The sequence below is a fragment of the Adelges cooleyi genome, unplaced genomic scaffold, assembly GCF_023614345.1.
Source record: "Adelges cooleyi isolate 19-005CV unplaced genomic scaffold, UGA_ACOO_1.1 ACOO_flye_CR_arks_rails_tigmint_CR_PRNA_247, whole genome shotgun sequence".
NCBI classification, from domain to species: Eukaryota; Metazoa; Arthropoda; class Insecta; order Hemiptera; family Adelgidae; genus Adelges; species Adelges cooleyi.
The window spans coordinates 13,600,272-13,624,758 of record NW_026095912.1 but is presented as its reverse complement, the minus strand read 5'-3'; the positions used below and the strand labels follow the sequence as shown (position 1 = coordinate 13,624,758).

At 32.2% G+C, this 24,487-nt stretch overlaps 1 protein-coding gene across 7 annotated transcripts in view; it reads left to right on the top strand.

The window, feature by feature from the left end:
• Positions 1-2,590, top strand: part of LOC126837243 (zinc finger protein ZFP2-like) — a 40,830-nt gene extending 38,240 nt beyond the window's left edge. For all 7 annotated transcript variants that reach the window (XM_050571078.1, XM_050571077.1, XM_050571073.1 and 4 more), the window contains 3 exons: positions 436-599; positions 1,406-1,623; positions 2,337-2,590. In XM_050571078.1, the coding sequence (XP_050427035.1) occupies positions 436-599; positions 1,406-1,623; positions 2,337-2,430 (476 nt within the window). In that variant the 3' untranslated portion in view covers positions 2,431-2,590. The remainder of the gene's footprint in view (positions 1-435; positions 600-1,405; positions 1,624-2,336) is intronic.
• Positions 2,591-24,487: the final 21,897 nt, after the last annotated feature.

Here is a 24,487-nt window from a genome sequence, read left to right as displayed (position 1 = left end):
AAATTGGTTAATTTGTTGTGGTTTAGAGTCACCTTTTATGTGTAAAATAATACGTTTGTGTGTTGCTGTTATAATTGATCAGCCAAAATATTATACAACAAAACAATAAAATAACATTATTTAGTATTATAATTATCTTGTCACGCCCTGAATGACATCTTGTAAAAAATTGTCCAATGCAAGACGTTGGTTTGGTGTACGTTTTCTTGTTTAAAAAATAAGCAAAAAAAAAAAAAAATAGACAAAATATGTTTAAATGAAATTGAATTTTTAGGTCATTTAAATAATTACAGGTGTGACGATTTTATCAGATTCCGATCATAAAAAAGGTTTTTTTATATTGGTAAAAATGGTATGATATTAATTAGCATTAACTGAAATGTCTACATGTGTTTGTGACACTAACGGGTATTGTTGAACTATGTGTTTGTTCAGAAGATAAATGTGAAAACACAGTGTCACCATGCAATTGCGCCGGATCGCACGCCAAAGTCCACGCGTCATGTTTGGAGCACTGGCTGTCGGTATCGAATTCGAAGAACTGCGACGTGTGCGGTTATCCATTTCAAACGGTCGAACGAACATTGACTATTAGCGAGGTAAAACAAACTATCTATAATTAATTGATTTCCATATTTCGTTTTATATAATGCAGGCAACGGGTTTGCTAGTCGGGCAAGTGATAAATATAGTAGGAGAATAGAGGAATAATTGAGATGAAGCGGAGGTGTTGCCCGACCTAAACCGCTGTGAGTCTAGAATATGGCGTAGTTACGTGAATGTCGATACCTGAATAAGATAGCTGAATAGTTGATGGAATTGTCTGAAATACGATTTTTGGGATACGTGTAAAGTACTTGGATCAGATAGAATTAGAAACGAGTCTAGGAGAGGTAGACGGCGAGCGAATAAACAAACTACAATGGTTAGACATTTGCAGAGATATGACTGGCATAATTATGAGCTATTTGTATGACTTAAGCTGAAAAATAAAAAAAGGTTATCCTGTAATGAAGAGTGTCACACTTTTGGTTTTATCATGAAATATTTACAAAATAATAAATCCGGATTATCGCTATTTTGAGGGTCACATAATCAACCAAAATAAACAATCTAATATTGTGCCCAACTAATTTTGTAACTGAAAACTGTTCGCAGAAATAATATTCCATCGTGCTAGGGGGGTAAGATATGGTTTTTGAGATTATAGTTTTTTTTTTAAAGAAGCTAGTTAGTGGCCTAGGAGTGATTAAAAAGGGGAAAAGAGTATTGTAACAGAAGTACAATAAAAAGATACCTGTGTTTGGAAAAATGCAGTTGCTCAAAATTTAAATGTCGGTTTGCAACATCAGTTGCAACGTTATTTGTACTAATAAATTTCATTTCTATAGTTTTTTGTTCGCAGTGGTTGCAAAAAAAAAGGGATTGGCAACTGTTCTTTAAGAAAGCCACCATCGTTTTTGTGTTTTTCTTTGTATGGTGTGCGTTACTGGTCACTTGCGCAATTAAGACTTACGACTACTTCACAGATGTCGGCAACTCGTACTGGAGCGGGACCATCATGTTCGTCATCACGTTTTCCATGACTACAATAATGTGGTTTTGGCTAATCCTGTGTATAGTGTGAGTATATATTTTGTATTCCAACAATACTTACTACAGATCAATTAGTGTAGGCAGTGTTCAATTTTTCAGACAAAAAAACTGAAAAGAGAATGAGATAGCGGAGGTGAGAATTCTAAGAGTGTCTGGAGTGGAGTGACTAGGGAGGATAAAATGAGAAATTATTAGATAAGAGGAAGTCCAGGAGTTGAAACAATCGTGGAGAGAATAATAGAGTATAGATTCATATGGTTAGGTCGTGCTATGAGAAGATATGAGGCAGAGGCAGTAAGAGTTATTATGAAGATGAATGTAGAGGGAAAGAGTGGAAGAGGAAGACCGAAGAAAAGATGGATAGAGTGTATAGTATTAAATGTTCTATAACAGTGATATGAGGATAGCTGGGGTGATTGAACGAGATGTAGGATATAGAGCTTTTTGGAAATGTAGGACTAGAGTGGCCGACCCCATGTAGTTGGGAGTGTAAGGCAAAGATTAAGATGAAGAAGAGTTCAAATTTATGGGTGTTTACTAAAAATAAACATTTCTTAAGTTAATCTCATTTCAACGACTTCCTATACGTATAACCCGTCCAGTTTATCTTGACACCTGGGTCATTAAAGTAGTCTTAGTGTTAGTATTTTTATGTGTGTCAAGATGAACTGGATGGTCAACGCTGCGTTAGTTTTTTGTCTATAGTATTACATTTAAAATGACCCTTATTTTACCCACAGACTTTGGAAACGTATGAACATGGTGATTGCTCTGGACCAAAAACATTTGAACCGGAACATGAAATTACATTTCGAAGCGGCTACCGTTGTGTGAACTCTAAACATAGTCCGTTATAGTATAAAATACATTGTAATTAATATCGAAACAAATGTAATAACTATTAAAAAGTAATTAAAGATTAAAAATTTAATTTTTTTGTAACAACGATCAAACCATAAAAAAATTATAAAACCTTTTGTAATGTGTAATGATATATATTGCTTTAACTTCTAAGCGGAGCTGAGAAGCTGAACCGCTTTATTTTAGGGACATGTCTGTAGATCAAAAGTCATACCCTTTAAAAGGTACTATATTAGGCCAAAAATTCAAAAAAAGTTCCAGATAAGTATTTAAATTTTTTTTAAAGAAATACCAAAAAAAAGGGGATAATACATTTTAAATGTGGTCAATTTCTAGGTTGCTAAGTGTAAGTGAATCACGTTTATAATTAATGACACATTATAATATATTTTAAATTATAATACATTTAACAAAGTTATGGAAACAAATGAAGGGCACAGGGGGAAACGGGTAGTAGTCACATTATGAACATTTTAGTGTATAGCGAAAACAAAGTTCGTGAATTCCTCCCCCTCTTACATAAAAACAAAAAAATCACATTAAATGCTATTCTAATAAAAGATGTACTTATTTAAACAATCTATTTTCATAAATAAAAAAAATTAATGGCATAAATTGAAAAAAACTATTTGAAAAAAAAAATGTCATAAAGTGACTACTACCATTTTTTCCCTGTGCCCTTCAAATTTAACTTAAAAATTGTTTTCGCTCGAAACTGATTACAATTGGCTATATCAGTTGTTATATCAATACAGCAATCATGATTCGTCAAAGCAAAAAAAACATTCCTCTAAAAATGATAACAAAATAGAACCATTAAAAAATATATTTATTGTTTAGAACTTTAGTCTGAATAATAATAAAATACGTTATTTAAGTCTATTAAATACACTCAAAATTATCTTAAAATACGATACACTTAACTATTTCTTTTTAGTAAACACATGGATTGTGGATTTGCAAATTCTATAACACAAATTGCTAATTATTAAATATTGAAGTATATTGTATTTAAATAAGAACTTGAACACATTTAGTGGACTCGCTGTGTTGGGATAATTTATCTAGAAAAATGACTCTGGGTGGTAGCAGCTCATTTGCTAATTCTTAAAGTGGACAAAATAATGTTTGGTCTTGGCGAGACTAAGCTTCTGTTCAGCACATTTCCATCGTTTAAAAGCTTTCAGAGCGAAGAAGTTTGAGGCTTATGAAAGAGTGCACTGCGAAGAATCTGGAGAAGAACTTACTCAGAACCGAAGGGCGGATATTGTAGTGGTAGACAGGAGCAGAGGGCGAGGCCTCATCTTAGACCACACAATTCGATGGAAAACTAATGAAAACTTACAAGACGTGAAAGTACATGAAGAAAAAGAGCTATATACATGCCGTGTACTCCAAGTCTAAGCCGTCTCTATAACGTAGAAGGGTGGGAAGTTGTCGGAGTCGCATTAACAGGATTTCTTAAAAAATCAGAATCTATTACGAAGAGATCTTTTTTTATTAATTTATTTTTTTTAAATAAAAAATACAATCTGTATGAAATATACAATTACTATTTGTGATAAAGTAATATATACATAACTTGAATAACTTGTGGAGAGACGGAACTCTTATTGGCATGCGAAGAGATCTAACAAAAATATTTCTGTTGGTGTTACAAGACAAATTACATATAACCAACTTCCATTTATATCATAAATACCTATTACCATTTTTGCAAAACATTTGTTATTTTATTTTAGTTTATTGTATGTTATTTAATTTTAAAAATTAATTTTATGTAGACTGCTATGTACGCTGTATTGATAATTGTAAACTGTGTTGTAAGGGCAACTCACAAAGTGAGCAGACCGCTTATTTTTTTGAAATAAAGTTGTTTATAGTTTTACTAAAAATAAAAAAAATTATAGGTGAATGTAATACGACTCTCAAATTTCCAGATTTAAAAATTAAAATATATAAAAATGATCCTTAAAATAAGTCGAAAAATTCCATTTTATATATTTAAAATTGAAAAGTTTTTTATGTTGGTCCGTCAATTACGACCGAAGTTAAAAAATATATATTTCTTATTATAGCCTAACAAATGTGTTAAATAATACCTCTCGACGCTATTATGCTACAAAACAAAACACAAAACCGACTATACTTGAAGTCGGCTGAGTAACATTCGTTCGTTGTGACCTGATTACTTTTATATATTTTTTTGAATGTATAAAAAAATTGTCTTTAAAAAATTCCGTCTTATGTATGAAATAAATGACTGGTTGTAAAAAAACCATACTGTTGGTGTATGTTTTTTATCATCACACGACAAGAAAGTTTAGTTCAAGTAAAAACGACTTATTTATTACTATCATAATATAAAATATCGTCAAAAAATGTATTTATTATAGAAAGCGTTGAGGTGAATCATTTAAAAGAAATATTGCTACACAATGACTGTAAAAAAAAACGGTACGCTTTAAGACAATAATTTCTTGACGCAAAACTAACCACTGCTGCCTAGTACAAACAAAGGTATAAAAATGTATAAACGTAGGAAACATTCAGAAATTCGGGCGAAAACAATTTTGCAAATACACGCATATTCGCTTTGTTTGCATAAGAAATTCAAAACTCAAACGACGAACTAGTGAATAACAATCTACACACATACTGAGTGTTACCGCTGTTTGGTTCAGTTTTTTCGCCGGTAACGATTTCGTATACAAAATGAAAATAGTCAAGTATTTCGCCGCGATATTAATGTTGGAGTTGTTTTTTTCATCCGAACCGTTTGCGTCGTGTGATCGGCTGACCGAGACTATCAAAGAAACCAAACTTTTGCTGGCTCATCCCGGATGGAAAGACATATTGGAAAACGCGAAAACAACAAATACTGGTGCCCAAGGACAGTTATCTGACGACTACGTGGCAACGTTCGTCGACCATACGGATGCCATTAATAGGTATAACGTTTTAGCCGTGAACTATCACGTTTTCCTCATGTTGAACTGCAGGTACGCGGGTAAATTTTCGTTCTTGTCGACCATCGTCAACGATCTAGCAACTGAGTGTGGTTACAGTAATTGTCCGGATCAAACGCCTTCGTTCACAACGCCGTCGTTAAGTGTGTTCGATAAAGCATTATACGCGGCCTTTGAACTGTTTTCGATAGTTTTGACGTACGCTTATAGTGCGTTAAATTATTTCAAAACGTTGATGGTACAAAGACAATTTACCATGAACTTACGTTTTATTAACCAATCGTTCCAAATCAGTTTGAAAAAATTATTGGACTATTACAAAGGGCAAGAATCACCGTTAACTATCAAAACTCAATTGCGACATACTCTAAGTACTTTCCAGATTTATACGCTCAAGTTGAATAAATATTTCGGCGAAAATTGTCAAGAGGAAACCGGTTACCCGGAACTGACCGCCGGTTATCGTACCGGACTTTTGGAAAAAAAAGAGGAATCCGATTTGGAACAAATATTTGATTATTTCCATATGAAAATCACTGAAGTCACCGACGATGTTGCAAAAAACAATTTCTGGGCTTGCGGGTTTCTTTACGACAGTGAAACGAACACGTGTGCATTAAGACAACCAGAAACGTCTACATCTCAACTATAACGACAGCCCCCTGCCATTTATCCAATTGAGTTTATGTTTATTAATTTATATTTAGGGTAGAGGGAAAAATGTTTGTATTCGTCGATTTCAGTGACGACATCTTCATTTTGAGAATAGTGAAAATATATTTCATTATAATACCAAAAAACAGCAACTTGTTAGGAATAATATTACATAGGTACAAACATAAATACTTTTTGCGAACATTTTTGCTACTACTGTTTTATGCGTTTAATATTTAAATACCCACGTTCGATTATAGAAACGAAACAGTTATCTCTCTACCCTTATCATTATATAAATCAATATTTTAAAAATATATATAATAATAAATACTTTGATTTTGATTAAGTTTACCACATAGTTACATTTGATATAATATAATATGTACCACTTCGATTGTAGAAGACACGGTTTTAGTTTTAGTTATGATATATATTTTCTAAAAATATAACGTTTTATTTTTAACTAATTAGACGTAGATTAATAATCTTATTACATCTATGTTTTATTATTAACATTATTAGTATGAAATAGGTATGATTGTAAACCATGGTATGTATTAATAATTAATTATTTGAATGTTTTTGTGTATTAAGTGAATGTTATACGACTCTTAAACTTCCGATTTCAAATTAATATATATATATATATAAAAAATTATCCTTATAATAAGTCGGAAAAGTCCGTTTTATGGTTTAAATAAATGACTGATTGTAAAAATTACTGTTGTTATTGTCTTTTATTATAGGCGTAGCTTACAAAAATTGTTTACAATCTTATTTTCGATTAGTGTGTGCCTTATACTTGCCATGCACATACGTGGGTTATGCACAAAAGAAATTTGATCGGTTCGCGCATGCAAATATTATGCTCCTATCTATCAAAATATGTTGTGTTAAGTATGGTTTTTGGTTCACAGACATTGCTGTGCTCAAGACTTTTTTTGAATTTTTATAAAGTACAAACGCATGCAACGGTTCCTTTGCCTTGATTGTAGACTAAAAAAAAAATATGGAAATATTACTACTGTATATAGTAATACTATTTATTGTACAAACATAATATTATTATAAGCTGTTATCTTTTATCGTAACTCGTATTCGCTGTTTTTTTTTTACAGATGGCCGATGGTCTTTTGATGTTTAAAATCAGTGCATTAAAATTAGACGCTCTATTGGCGTGTAGTTTTGTTTATTTGTGTGTTTTGAAATATTAAAATTAATAAATAATAAAAGTAATTGACTGCGATCAAGTTTTATTAGGTACATTTTATAAACATGCACCACAAACTATTTTACCCATTAGCCGCCACTGGGCTCAACAATTAAAAAATATACAAATCAGTGAAGATAAATATAAACATTATTATTTACAGTGTATATGATTAATAGTAATATAATGTACAAAACCGAAACAAAGAGAACAGAGAAATAAATAAAAAGTAGATATTTAAATATTGCAGACAGCGCTTAGAAGGATAGAAATAGTGGCAGTTATGATAGGAACTGAACGGGAATTAAGGATGTTAAAAGGATCACGATTTGGAATACCGTGGAATGCAAAGAAGTTAAATAGAAGGCTTCTATTAGGTACTATCTAATAAGAAGTCAGAAAAATCTCCGACATCTTCCTCTACGTGTATGGAAAGTTTATATTATTAATATTACAATTTAAAATATCGTCAAAAATGTACTCAACAAAGAATGCGTTGAAGTGAATCATTGAAACAAATATTGCTAAACAATGACTGTAAAAAGAAACGGTATATTTCAAGTAAATTTCTTAACGCAAAATGTACATTGCCACACCACTGGCTAGTATAAACATAAGTATTAATAATGTTTAAACGCATAAAATGTACAGAAATTCGGATAGAAAAAAGCTTGCGAAAACACGCGATTAAAGCACATCATATTCGCCTTATTTACAAAAGAAATTCTAAATTCAAACGATGAACTAGCAAACAACATCTTAGTACATATTGAGTGTTACGAATGTTTGGTTAGTTCAGCGCGATTCCGTTTTTTCGCCAGTGGCTCGTTAAATTGGAGTATTTAATATACAAAATGAAAATAATCAAGTGTTTCGCAGCAAGTATTAGGCAGTTAGGTCATTATGACGTTGCAAAGTCGATCGGTCAAACGAAGGACATTAAAATTATAACTTATAACGTATTAGCCGTGAACGTTTACATTTATCTCATGTTAAACTGCCGGTATGCGAGTAGACTTTTGTTTTTGACTACAATCATCAACGATCTGGCAAATGAATGTGAATACTTTGCTTTTACGGATAAAACGCCTTTGTTTTCAATGTTACCATTAAGTTTCTGCGAAGAAGTACTACATAGGGCGTTTGAACTGACTTCGATAGATTTAACGTACGCGTATAGTGCATTAGAGTATTTTGAATCGAGGTGCCGGAGAAAAATATCTAACAAGGGTTTACGTCCTATTAACATGTCGTTCCAATGGAATTACAAAAAAATTGTTGGTCTATTACAGACTGCCAAAAACACCGGCTACTATCAGAATTGAATTGCACAAATTTCTTAAATATGTTATATCTATCTTCTCACTAAGCGGTGTCTCTTATACCTTGGAATTACTTAAAAATGTTTACTCAAATACATAAATAATTACGCATATGGATGTGAAAAATGTTGTTTGAAATATTAATAATTCCTGCTCCAGTCAATTATAATGATTCACCTAGATTTTGTAAAAGATCAAAAATAATTTTTGTAAAAATTGCTTTACAGATTGTGTTTATACAGGGTGATCCACTTATCGTGAACCATTCAATATGTCATAGCGTTTAATAAGAAGTTAATTTTTTTTTCACATTGTTTTTATACAGTGTGATCTCAATTTTTGAATTTTGTTTTTGTTTGTACCCCCCTCCCAACCTTCTGCGCAAATACACAGGTCAACAATAGCCATTAGTGTCACAAACATGCGTAGACCTTCCAGTTAATGATAATTGATATCATAACATTTGTATCAATATAAAATCACCTGTGTTATGATCGGGATCTGATAAAATCGTCACACTAATAATCATTTAAATATTCAATTTCATTTAATCACATTTTTTCTATTTTTTTTTTTGCTCATAACAAACTGGCATTTGCATTTTCATTTGCACAATGGCTAGGGTGAAAATTTTAATTAATTTTAAGTACTTACTATACATATGAAGGTTATTTTATAACCTTCATTGGTAATGATATATACCAATGTATATTATTTTGAAATGGACATCTGTTGAAGTTTTTTAATATAAAGTTTTTAAACATCCGAATGCACTCGTCAATTATAATCTTTATTATCACTGTAATGGCAATAACCAATGATCAATATTTCGTAGTGTTTAATAAAAAATGTAATTATTATTTATCATATTGTTTTTATACAATGTGACCACAATTTTTCACAATTATTTTGTCCCCCCCCCTCCAAAATTAATTACCTCTATAGAAATTTAAGACGCGTGTTACAATTGATAATCATTCGCGGTAACCTATTTTTTTCTGTTTTATTTCAACAAAAACTTAACAATGGTAATATATATATATATTATATTAAATGTTTAAATAAGAAGATTTTGCTAAAGATTTTGACTAATAAAATAATTATACACTCCACCCATAACATCAGAAATAGTTATACAGAACTGTTTAACGTCCAATCGACATTTTTTGTATATTATTCTCAATATTATATTAATATTATTCAATATTAATGAAATAGATGCATTACCAATACATTTTTAAAAGTTGCTATCAATTTTATTGTTATGATTAAACTTTATATTGAAAGACTTCAACAGATGTCCATTTCAAAATACTATACATTAAATAATATTACCAATAAGGTTATAAAATAACGTGCATATGTTATTGTAGTTACTTAAAATTAATTAAAAGTTTTACCCAAGCCATTGTGCAAACGAAAATGCAAATACTAGTTTGTTATGAACAAAAAAAAAAATCCATTTCAAACGGTCGAATGAAAATTAACTGTTAGCGAGGTAAAACAAATGGTCTATAATTGATTGCCTTTTGTTTTCTCAGATGGCAAAAACAGCTCTCTTCCTTCAACATTCGTAAAATGTTGTGTCTACACAAGCTAGTTGTTTTATTAAATAAACCAAGATTGGTAGAACAGCATGTTTCTAGAGTTGCATGTGTATAAATATATGAACACGTGAAACTTAGAATAATATCGTTTATAAAAATTTGGCGTACAAATAAATAATATCAACTATTTACATAGAAAACCATATTTAAAACGGCTAACTGGCAAATAACAGTCTTAGTACCAATTAATTGTTACAGTTGTTTGATTCTTTCAGTGGTAATAATTTTTTTCTCGCCAGGTACTTGTAAAATTTAATTTTTCATTGCACAAAATGAATGTAACCAAGTGTTTCGCCGCGATATTACTGGTTGAGTGTTTTTTTGCATCCGAACCATTCGCGACGTGTGTAACACTGGCCGATATGGTCAAAGAAACTAAACTTTTGCTGTCTTATTCCGGATGGAAAGACATATTGGATAACGTAAAAACGAAGAACGCCGATAGGCATTTTGCTTACGACTACGTGGTAATGTTGATCCACCAAAATGATTACACTAAAAAGGAAAACATAATATATCTGCTCAATCACATTTTCCTGATTTTGAACTGCAGGTATGCAAGTAGATACTTGTTCTTGAGTACAATTGTCAACGATCTGGCAACTGAGTGTGGATACATAGCTTATTCGATTGATATGTATTCTATTTCCATTTCACCGTTAACTTTCTGCGAAGAAACACTATTTGCCGCGTTCGAATTGACTTGGATAGGTTTAACGTACGCTCTCAGTGCATTGCCGTATTTCCATAAGTTGAGCTGGAACAAAATACCTTACCGTGGCATACGTTCTACACCCAATACGTTTAAAAGGAATTATGGTAACTTGTCGGAAGTCTTCCGGCAAAAAAAATTACCGGCCACTATCAGAATTGAATTGCAAGCTACTGTAAGTTCTTTTGGGTCATTCAAAGAAAATTTAAATGAATATTTCAACGAAAATTGTCATGCAGAAACCGGCCACCCGGACTTGTGGACCAGTTATCGTTCCGAACTTGACGAAATAAAACAACGAGCTAATTTACGCGAACTATTCCTTTATCTCCAAACGAAAATCATGGAAGTATCCGACGATATTACTGTAAAGAACTTCTGGGATTGCGGATTTATATACAACAGTGAAACAGAAGAGTGCACATTAAAACAACCGGAAACGTCTACATCTTAATCACACTGACGTCCCTTTGCCACTTTTATATTTCTGTGTTTATAAATTTATATTTATAGTAAAGACAATTTTTGTATAAATTAATATTTTCTTTTATTATTTTTATTCGTCAACATGACATAATCGGCATTCATGCAACTATATTTTATTATAAGCTGAAAACGAAAACACTTGATAAAAACCTATGTTATCTCTTACTTTTTGCAGTGTCCCTCTATAGTGTATTTACTTCAAAATGTTTACTCAAATTCACGAATATAATTCTACGGATAAGAAATACATTTTTTTGAAATTTTTGTAGTTCCTCTTCCCTATTAAAATGAAATGATATATGTTTATATAAGAGTTATTTAACTACATTGCATTTGCCTTGTGTTGTACGTAAAAACTAATCTGTATGTTAAAAATAAACAATTGAAGCTTCTGACTAATAGATGGGAAAATGTCTAAAACAAAAAATAATTGTAAATATTAAAATAGGAATTTTCTAATTTTTAGTATTATGCAGAAATATTATAATCAACAAATATGCAATACATTTACCCATACTCTCATAGAAGTGGTTAGTACCTGGTCTTTATCTAGAAATAACCGAAGAGGAACATGGGAAGTAAATTGGAAGTTCCCACTTCATACGAGGTATTCTACAGGAAATCAATATGCATAATTTTTGAATAAAAAAAAAACCGTGGTGTAGAAATTATTATAAATTAATTTTAAAAAAATCTTAAAAATATTCACTACAGCAAAAAAAAAAAAATAAAGTTATTTAAAAAGAGTAAAACAAATGACAACGATTAAAGCATGAGTCAGGCATTCTATTATTATTTTTTTATTATATTTTAGCATTATCTATACTATGCCCCTGCTATGAATATTCTTGAACCTTCGCGCGCACGTGTGTGTGTGATTTATATTGCCTTTACGTCATGACGTTTCTGAAACATTCCACATGAGGCCACTATATAATTCAAAGTGTATTCGGGTGTTTGACAACTTTACATTGTATGAATTCCACAGATACAAAAAAAGTGTCCGTTAAATTCCCATATTTAGTTGCTTGCGCGGGATCCAAATAGGAAATTCCCGTGGGTAGATTGTGTAACTTATAGTTATTACTGTGTTTGTAATTAAGTTTTTAGTTAATGCTTTTCCTTAAGAGGACGTCAGACACCCGTTATTTTTTTCAAAACACCCGCCATGCGTGTTTATTATAACAAATGTAATCAAACCTAAGAAACCAAATTTTCACATAATATAGACAACAATATTGTTGGTGCTCTACCATGGCCCTTTTTTAAATATTTTAACCAGTTAACGAATAATTAATTAATTAAGAAAGAAATTTTTTGATTTTTTTAAAAATTATATAGCGTTGGTATATCGAAAAAATACGGATGCTGAGCCAGTTTAATATTAGAGTAACCGACTTCACCGTAGCGCTGTCTTGGATAAGAAGTCCCACGTGTAGATTAATAACTTTTGTTGCCAACCGGGTGGCAAAAATTCAACAACTCACTCAGATTGAAAATTGGCGACATGTACCAACGAATGAAAACCCAGCTGATTGTGCATCACGTGGACTAGGACCGAACGATTTGGCCAGACATGATCTCTGGTGGATTGGTCCCCCGTTTCTCCGACAATCCACTAGTGAGTGGCCAGAAGAAGACACCATAAGTCCTAACAGTAATGCTGAGGAAAAGGTTGAGGAGAAACCAATTTCACTTCTTACTCGCCTAAACGAGGAAGATTGCCGTCTTCTTTATCAATCAGACAACTTGCCAAAAGTGTTAAGACTTACTTCTTATTGGTTAAGAGTGAGAAATCGACTTAATAAGAAACCAATCCTACCGATCACTACTCCGCCGACCACTGATGAAACCGACGAATCACTCCGTTCTTTAGTTCGTTGGACACAACGTGTTTTCTTCTCTGATTTCATAAAAGCACTTTCTTCAGGGAAGGCCGCCCCCACGTGCTTACGGAAATTAGCACTCTTCCTGGATGAAGATCATTTACTCAGGGTGGGCGGTCGTTTAGATTACGCTAATATTCCGTACAACGAGAAACACCCCCTTTTGCTACCCAAGACAGCCCGATTAACCGAACTCTTAATAGACTACATCCACCGAGCAAAGGGACATCCAGGACCACAAACTGTACAAAATTTGTTACGTCAAAATTATTGGGTTCTTTCCGCCCGCAGCGTAACCAAACGGATAATTCACCGATGCATTCCTTGCTTTAGAACTAAACCTCGCCCGGCCCAACCTATTATGGGAAATCTTCCCACGTTCCGTATTTCTCAAGTTAAAACGTTTAGTAAAACTGGAGTAGACTTCGCCGGCCCATTCAACGTTAAGGCAGCCATGATTAGAAAAATAAAGGTCACTAAAGCATATATCTGTATATTTGTCTGTATGTTCACAACTGCTGTTCATATCGAACTTGTTCAATATGACTTATCGACACCGCTTTTTATTGCAGCACTCGACCGATTTATCAGTCGCCGAGGAAGATGCTCAGACTTTTACAGCGACTGTGGAACTAATTTCGTCGGAACGGCACGCTACCTGAAAGAAGTCTATACCATCCTACAAGGACCCAAATTCGTTCAAAATGCTGTAGATAATCAAATGTGTTGGCATTTTAATCCACCTGCGGCACCTCACATGGGAGGACTGTGGGAGGCAGCCGTCAAGTCTTCGAAAACTCTTCTACAACGAATTATTCAGGACAGAGTGTTAACTTATGAAGAACTTAACACTGTACTACATCGAGTTGAAGCAACTCTTAATTCTCGCCCTCTTGGCGCTATGTCCTCTGACCCTAATGACTTCCAAACACTTACTGCTGGACACTTTCTAACAATGGAACCTTTAGTATCGGTCCCAGCTCCCCAAGATCCAGTTCAACTTAGTGTTATTAGTAAATATAAACGTTGGTCGTTAGTTCAACAAATTCACCAACACTTCTGGACGAGATGGCAGAAGGAGTATCTCCTTTCCTTGCAAGAGAAGTCTAAATGGACTCGCCCGGGTCTTAATCTGAAAGTAGGAGATCTGGTTATTTTAAAAGAGCAGAGTTCACCACTTACCTGGCCTACAGCTCGGGTGATAGAGATTCATCCAGGAAATGACGGAATAGTTCGTGTGGCAACGGTTGTTACATCCACCGGAAAAGTTTTCGCCAGACCCGCGGTAAAGCTCTGTCCGTTGCCTCTCGATGCTTGAAGACCAGCTCTTCAAGGTGGGCGGAATGTTCGGGAATTACATAGGCTGCAGCTCCCCACACCACCACCTATGCTCGCCTCTCCGACCGTTTTACTACTATCTGCTCTACCGTCTACCGTACCGCGTTTTTCCGTTGACACTTTTTCACCGTTCTTTTTTTGTTATGGCTTTTCTTTCTTGAACTGCGCAGTTATTTTGTTTTACCTTGTTTTCTCTGCACCGTTTTGTTTACTTTAAGTTTCACTCATTCGATCGTTTCGAGTTTATTTTGCCAACCGACAACCACGGTCAACCGACTGACCACCTAGCTGGAGCGACCGAACTAACCATAGTTGGACCGTTGTAAATATTTATCGCCTTTGTATATATTTAGTTTTTAAGTTGTTGATTGTCAATTTAGCAAGCTGGCCAGTGAGTAATATATTATTGTATATAGTTGTTTTTTGAATAGTAGTAGTTTGTTCCAGTAATTGGTTTCTGTGTTATTGTTGTTTAAACCCCTTACAGTCCATTATATATATAACTTACCGTACAATATATTTAAACCAATAGTTTAGCATTTAAAGTTTATAAAATACTTTGCGAACTCCCTAAAAAAACAATAATTTTATTGACTTATATCATTAATGCAATTCGTCGCTTATCATACTTTCTACTACAATGAAAATTCACCTAAATAATCCTCATACTCAAAGCTGATAAACCTTCTGAACTTCCGTCCTCGTATAGACCTATAGTCTTTATTCTTTTTTTGCAAAAGTTTGACACTCCACAATCCATTAAGTACACCGTTTGGTTGATCTAAATTCCTCAATATAAAAAACAAACTTTACAGCCCTGCTGCAATGATTCATATCTCACAAGCATTTGGTGAAGTCTGGTATCCAGGTCTTCTACTCAAACTCCATAATATTCCTCTTTTCTATTTTCTCTTTTATAAGTCCTATCTGGAGGACCGCACCTTTGCGACAAAAGTGGGTACGGAAATTTTCCCATTACATCTAATAAAATCTGACATCCCTCATGGTGCAATTTCCAATTTTTAACCCGCCTTACCTTACCTTACCTATACCTTCGAACTGAAACAAACTGCTATCTTCAGCTGTAAACACTTTCGCAACCGTCTCTTATATTATCCAAACATTCTAAACACAGATAATAAATAACACTTGGAAAAAATCAATACGCAATTTTGAAACATTAAAAATCTATTATGTTTTTATGCCTTAATTGAAACCGCGTATGTCTAGACTAACATGTGTATAAATATATAAACATATTGAATGTTCGATAATTTCGGGTATAAAAAACTAGTATGTAAATACGTAATACTAACTATTTACATAGAAAACCATAGTTAAAACGGCAAACTATCAAAAAACATCCTTAGTATCAATTAAGTGTCACGTTTGTTTGATTCTTTCAGTGGTAATCATTATTTTTTCGCCTGTTACTTTTTAAATTTTATTTTTCAATGTACAAAATTAATTTAACCAAGATTTTCGGTGCGATATTACTGGTTGAGTTTTTTTTTGCATCCGAACCATTTGCGTTGTGTGTAAAACTGGCCGATATGGTCAAAGAAACAAAACTTTTGCTGTCTTATTCTGGATGGAAAGACATATTGGATAACGGAAAAACAAAGAACGCCGAAAGGGATTTTGGTTACGATGACGTGGTAATGTTGATCAATCAAAATAATTACACCGAAAAGGAAAACATAATATATCTGGTCAATCACATTTTCCTGATTTTGAACTGCAGATATGCAAGTAGATACTTGTTTTTGAGAACAATTGTCAACGATCTGGCAACTGAGTGTGGATACATAGCTTATTCGATTGATATGTATTCTATTTCCGTTTCACCGTTAAATTCCTGCGAAGAAACACTATATGCGGCGTTCGAACTGACTTCGATAGGTCTAACGTATGCTCTCAGTGCATTGATGTATTTTCATAAGTTGAGCTCGAACACAATAGTTAGCCGTGGCATACGTCCTACTACGTATTCGTTTAAAAGGAGTCACGATAGTTTGTTGGACGTCTACCGCCAAGGAAAGTTACCGGCTACTATCAGAATTGAATTGCTAGCTACCGTACACTCATTGGAGACATTTAATGATAACTTAAATGAATATTTCAACGAAAATTGTCGTGTAGAACCCGATTACTCGGACCTGTTGACCAGGTACCGTTCTGAATTTACCGTAATCAAACAACAATCTAATTTAAACCACCTATTCATATATCTCCAAACGAAAATCATTGAAATATCCGACGATATTATTGATAACCACTTCTGGGCTTGCGGTTTACTCTACAACAGTGAAACAAAAGAGTGCATATTAAAACAACCGGAAACGTCTACATCTTAATCATACTGGTAATTTTATATTTCTGTGTTGATACATTTATATTTATAGTAAAGACAATTTTTAAAAAAATTGATATTTTGTTTCATCATATTTATTCGTCAACATCATTAAAGGCATAATCAGCATTCGTGAAACTATATTTTATTATAATCTGAAAACAAAATAAATTGATAAAAACCAATGTTATCACTTAAATACATGGATATCATTTTACGGATTAGAAATAAAGTTTTTAGAAATTTGTATAGTTCCTTTTCACTATTTAAATGAAATAATATCTGTTTATATAAAAGTTATTTAACTACATTGTATTTTTTCTTGTGTTGTATCTAAAAACAAATCTGTATGTTAAAAATAATCAATTGAATCTTCTGACTAATAGATGGGAAAATGTCTAAAACAAAAAATAATTGTAAATATTAAAATAGGAAGTTTCTAATTTTTAGTATTATGCAGAAATATTATAATCAACAAATATGCAATACATTTACCCATACTCTCATAGAAGTGGTTAGTACCTGGTCTGTATCTAGAAATAACCGAAGAGGAACATGGGAAGTAAATTGGAAGTTCCCACTTCATACGAGGTATTCTACAGGAAATCAATAGCATAATTTTTGAATAAAAAAAAACCGTGGTGTAGAAATTATTATAAATTAATTCAAAAAAAAATCTTAAAAATATTCACCAAAGCAAACAATTATAAAAGTTGTTTAAAAAGAATTAAACCATTGACATAACGATAAGCGCAAGAATCAGACATTCTATCATTGTCTACATATTATTATCTACCTATTCTAGCATTATTTATACTATGCCCTTGTCATATTCTTGAACATTCGCGCATTCACGTGTGTGTGTGTTTAATTACCTTTACGTCATGAAGTTTCTAGAACATTCCAAATGTGAGCACTACATAATTCTGAGAATATTCGAACGTTTGACATGTTTACAATATATGAATCCCACATAGTGCCCATCAAATCCCGATTTCCAGTTGCTTGCATGAGATCCAAACGGGAAATATCAGAATTCTACTTCCTTAAGTACGTCCAAGGAAACGAAATTAACTATATTTAAAACATTTTGGAATTTTAAAAAACCCTTTATTTTTTTATGCCTTAATATTTCGCTCAAATATCACAGCTCCATCCCTCATAAACACTCGTAAAATATTATGTCTACACTAATTGGTTGTTTAATAAATAAAACACAATTGAAACAGCGTGTGTCTAGACTAACAGGTGTATAAATAGATGAACATATGGTACGTTCGAAATTTGCTTGTAAAAAAACTTAGCATACGAATACGTAATATTAACTATTTACATAAAAAACTACAATTAAAACGACAAACTGGCAAAAAACAATCTTAGTACCAATTAAGTGCTACGTTTGTTTGATTCTTTCAGTGCGAATCATTTTTCTCGGCAGCTGTGCAAAATGAATATAACGAAGATTTTGGCCGCGGTATTGTTAATGGAGTTGTATCTTGCATCCGAGCCATTTGCGGTGTGTTTACCAAAGGCCGAAATGGTCAAAGAAACGAAACTTTTGCTGTCTTATTCCGGATGGAAAGACATATTGGGTAACGTAAAAACGAAGACTGCCGAAGGAGAGTTTGGCGACGATGACGTGGCAAAGTTGGTCGACCAAAATGAGGACATCAATAAGGAAAACATAGTATATCTGGTCAATCACATTTTCCTAATGTTGAACTGCAGGTACTCAAGTAGACTTTTGTTCATGAGCACAATTGTCAACGATCTGGAAACAGTGTGTGGATACTTTGCTGGTCCAATTCAACTGTCTTCGATTCCTGTTTCCCCGTTAAATTCCTGCGAAGAAACGCTATTGACGACGTTTAAACTGATTTCGATAGATTTCACCTACGCTCTCAGTGCATTGATGTATTTCCATAGGTTAAGCTCGAAAAAAATTGCTACCGATGGCATACGTACCATAAGCACTACGTTCAAAGGAAATTACGAACGTCTGTTGGTCTTATCTCAACAGACAAGGTCACCAGTTAAAATCAGAGCAAAATTGCTAAGCACTGTAAACGCTTTGAAGACATTTAACGACAATTTGTATGAATATTTTAACCAAAATTGTCATGTGGAAACCGGTTATCCGGACACGTGGACCATTTATCGTTTCGAACTTTACGAATTGAAAGAACAATCCAATTTACACCAACTATTAGATTATCTCCAAATGAAAATCATCCAAGTCTCAGACGATATTACAGAGAACAACTTCAGGGCGTGTGGTTTTCTATATCACACCGACACTAGATCGTGTACAATAAATCAACCTCAAACGTCTACGTGATAATCATTTTGTCATTCATGTATTTGTTTACTTATTATTATTAGCTTGTGTATTTATTTATTTTTATTAAAGCTAGAGATGAAATTTTTGTTGGTTGACACAATAGTGACATATTTAGGATCCATGAAAAAGTATTATTAATATGTAATTATTATTAGTATTTCATTATAAGCATATTAAATACAAATATATACCCAAATATACGAATAATTCTATAGTTGTGAAAAAAGTTGTTTACATTTTTTCTTTTCCTGCTCTATAATACGTATCTTCGAGCACAGAATACAAATAAAAACTTTCTTTTAATTCAGCGGAACAGTCATTTGACTATAAAATTAATAAACTGAGATATGAGTATAAATTTTTTATTAAACTTAAAGATTGATGACAAATAATATATAATATAATTATAGTTAGTTTTTGTAAAATACCTACTTTATAATTTAAATGAGTGAACAAAACATAAGGTTCATAATTTATCATAACAGTTAATAAATTTAAGCTATTACATTATTTTTCATGAAATTTGTGGGGCTTACACACACATTTTCTTTCGGTACCTATGCATATAATAATAAAGCTTTGATATTGCAAAGGAATATAAAACGATAACATAAATAAGAATATTTTTAATAAGAATACACGGTTATAACAGCTAAATTATCAAGAAAAAAACGGTAGCCATAATGATTCTATTGAACTATAGGGTTTTGCCCAATGCGACGTTCGAAGTATCCCTAAATCTTAATGGTATTTATAATATTACAATGAAGAAGGTTGCTGGCGTTACCATTATTCTCAGAACCAACCAGCCGACCGGTGGCCATTGGGGTACATGAAGCTATTATGACTATTATAATAAATTATAAACAATCCACGATATTTTTAGAGAATACTTGAAGAATTCAATGGACCAAAATATGGTTTCAAAATATGAAAATAACAAAAATAACTATACGTGTATTTATTCAAGTTAATTTGGGAGTGGCAAGGCTTCCTAAAATACGAGGTTAGTACTATGATACTTGCACTATATCATAGTACTAATATCTTTTTACAATTTAAAACCACTAGACTTGTCCTTAGAAGTGTTTTATACAGTGATTACAGGATGATCAACAGGAAGTCAACTTCACAGTAATGCTCTCTTTGGAACAAATTTCATTTTTGAAACAACCGGATGCTTCGAATGTAAACGACCTATATGGGTCCAATAATCGCTCTGCACTTTTCCTGAACTAAAACTATATTGTAGGACACATTAAGTAATATTCTGTGTATCTTTTTTCCTATTTGGGCATAAAATAGGAGAACGGAACATCTCATTAGACTTACGGTAGATTTAGTGAAAACAAAATACAGAATGATAAGCATAGCGAAGCACTCAATATCTCAAAGGTTTAATAAGAAATGTAATTTTTATTTTCTCATAATGTTTTCATATAATGTGATCTCAATTTCTCACAATTTTTTTATTTTCCTCGCCCCCCCCAACTTAGTGTTTTTGATAGACATTTCCGAAATTTAAATGGTACACATTTCATAATTTTTCAAATTGAGAATAATGTACTAACAATTTTAACGATAAACAGTTTTGAATAACTATTTTCGAATTATTTGAAATTTCATCTGTAGAGCAGGAGAAAAGATGGAGTGTTATTTTTTATTTTTATCTGCGCACATTTCCCAACAGCACTTCCTCTCTCATCCTAAATTTTAAACTCTTTTAACTTAAAAAGTTCAAAAATTGTCCAAAAATAGTTAATAATTAGTCAACATTATTCTAAATTTAAAAATTTAATGAAACATATGCGTTACCATTTAAGTTCCAAAAGTAGCTAAAAAAAAATTAAGTTGAGAGGATTGTAAAAACAAAAAAAAATTGAGATCACATTGCATAAAAACATCATGAAAAAAAAATTTAATTTCTCATTAAACCCTATGAGATATTGAGTGGTCCATGAATCACCCTGTATATATAATAAAAACAAATTTAAAAATCAGAGAAGACTTTTTTAAAGACATTTTAAAACTTAACATAGCAAAAACATATTTAACTTTAAGATTTTAAGTTGCATCGTTTTGATGTTAAATTGAATAACGGGTTTAGCAATAGTTAGTATAGCAGAATAATTACTAGCCAACAATCAAACTTGCAGTTCTCACTATATTTGTTTAATTCATATTAAGAGTACAATAGGTATGCGAATTGTCGGTGAACCTGGACGTTATTTAAAAAAAAAAACCTAAACCTTGCGCATTGTAATATACTTAAATACTTATTATCATAATATAATATAACATTTTAATAATAGAGTATACTTTAAATCAATTTACCAACTCCACATTCACCACTGTCATGCAACTGGCTAGATTAAACATGTGTACAAATATATGAAATGATCGAATATATACGAAAGGTGAAAAAGCATGCATATACTCGCATTTACAGAATGTAATAAACGCTTTATTTACATAAAAAAATTAAAATTCAAACGACGAACTAGCATAAAACAAACTTAGTACTTAGTGGGTGATACAAATGTTTGGTTCGTTTAGTGTAATTCATTTTTCTCGTCAGTTACTTGTTAAATTGGGTAACTAAGTGTTAATATCGTTGATGTAGTTATCTATTGAAGCCAAACCGTTCACGTCGTGTACGGCTGCCCTAAGTTGTCAACAAAATAAAACTCTTGCCATAATAAATCTGTACAAATTGATTGTAGCAAACACGATATCAGTATTAAATATTAACATGTTTTGTGTAAAATATTTTTAAAAAAATGATTTAGCGTTAAATTTACCTACATAATAAATTTAACCATTTCACCACATTTTTTGGGTTGTGAATTTTCAGTTATTAAAGTAAGTACTATACTTCTGAGCATTATATAATTTTTTTAAAAACAATTTTTCTTGTATACGGTTTGAGTAATAAAACTAAAAAAGATCACTATTCTTGTAATACAAAATTTTATGAATTTGTTTTTACACCATTCCCAAATTAGTTTTTTTTTTGATAGCAACTTTTGAAATTTAAATGGTAACGAAAATATTACATTATTTTTTAAAATTATGTATTCAAAATTTCAAATGGTTGATAATTAGTTTTGGATAATTATTTTTAAAGTTATAAGAGTTTAAAAGCTAGGATAAGAGGGGAAGTGCGGTTGGGATGTGCACGTAGATAAAAATAATACTACACTCCACCGTTCCTCCTGCTCTAAACTTGAAACTTCAATAACTTCAAAAATAGTTATCCGAAACTAATAATCGACCAGTAAAAATTGTTAGTACATTTTTTCAATTAAAAAAGTTAATGAAATGTATGCGATACCATTTAAAATTAACAAATTGATGTCAAAATAACTAATCCGGGATCTGGGATCCGGGTTGGGGATAAAAAAAGTGAAAAATTTAAATCTCATTGTATAAAAACCACGTGAAAAAAGAAAAATTAAATTTCATATGAAACCCTATGACATATTGAGTGGCCCAATATAAAATAATCACCCTGTATAGTCAATAGAGCAGTATTTTGCACCTTTTATTAGAGCTTTGCTTTTAACCGTACATTAGCAGTATAGTTTATTTCAGATTTATTCTCATATATGATTTTTTTTTTTTAGAAGAGGACGATCAATTATATACTTTTAAACAAATGACGAGTATAATTAAATTTTATTTAAATGTTATTAAAATATTTTATTAATCGATAGCGAATTTCAAGCGAAATTTAGCCCACAAGTCACAGGGTAAAACTGCAGAGTTAATGGTGGTACTGTCAAAAGAAACAAAACATTTTAAGTCAAATTATAGACACATTATTCACCACTGCCACGCCACGTATGGGTAAAAAAATCTTGTTATTTTGATCAACTCTAGCAACTAACAATCATACTTATTGAGTTTTATAAATATTTAGTTCGATCAGTGTAACTAATTTTTCTTGCCAGTTACTCATTAAATTGGATAATTCAATGTACAAAATGAATCTGACCAAGTGTTTCGCCGCCATAATGTTGATGGAGTTGTTTTTTGCGTCCAAACCGTTGGCGTCGTGTGTACGACTGTCCGAAATAGTCAAAGAAACAAAACTTTTGCTGTCTCATCCCGGATGGAAAGACATATTGGATAACGTGAAAACGAATAATGTCGAAGGTGGGTTAGGTGACGATGACGTGGCAAAGTTGCTCTCCCAAAATGAGGACATTAAGGAGGATAACATATTAGCCGTGTACATTCACATTTTCCTCATGTTGAATTGCAGGTATGCTAGTAGACTTTTGTTATTGACTACAATCATCAAAGATGTGGCAAATGAGTGTGGATACTTTACTAATCCGAAGAAAAGGCCTTATTTTTCAAGTTCAACATTAAATTCTTGTGAAGACATACTATTTTTGGCGTTTAAACTGACCTCGATAGACTTAACGTACGCTATAAGTGCGTTAAAGTATTTTCGTAGGTTAAGCTCGAATAAAATAGCTGGCAAGGGCTTATATCCTACTTACAAATGGTTCAAATGGAATTACGAAAAATTATTTGGCTATTATCAAGAAGCAATATCACCGGTTGACATCAAAACTCAACTGCAAGCAACCGCAATTTCTTCGGAGACGTTTAACGAAAAGTTAAACAAGTATTTCAACCAGAATTGTCGTGTGGAAGCAGGTTATCCGGGCCTGTTGAACAGTTATCGTTCTGGACTTACCGTATTGAAACAACAATCTAATGTAGACCACATATTCATATATCTCCAAACGAAAATGATAGAAGTATCCGACGATATTACTGAAAACAACTTCAAGGCTTGCGGGTTTTTATACAACAGTGAAACAAAAGAGTGTACATTAAAACAACCGGAAACGGCTACATCTCAATCATACTGAAATCCCTTTGCCGCTTTTATATTTCTGTGTTTATAAATTTATACTTATAGTAAAGGCAATTTTTGTAAAAATTAATATTTAACTAGCTTATCTTTATTTTCCGATTTCATTAATGATATACCTAATATGAAAACTAAGAAACTTGTTAAAAACCTATGTTATTTAACTGTTGTTATCCAACTTTTTCATACTGACATTACCTAGCCATTTATATATTTCAGTGTTTATTAATTTATCAGCATTCATAAAAATGTATTTCA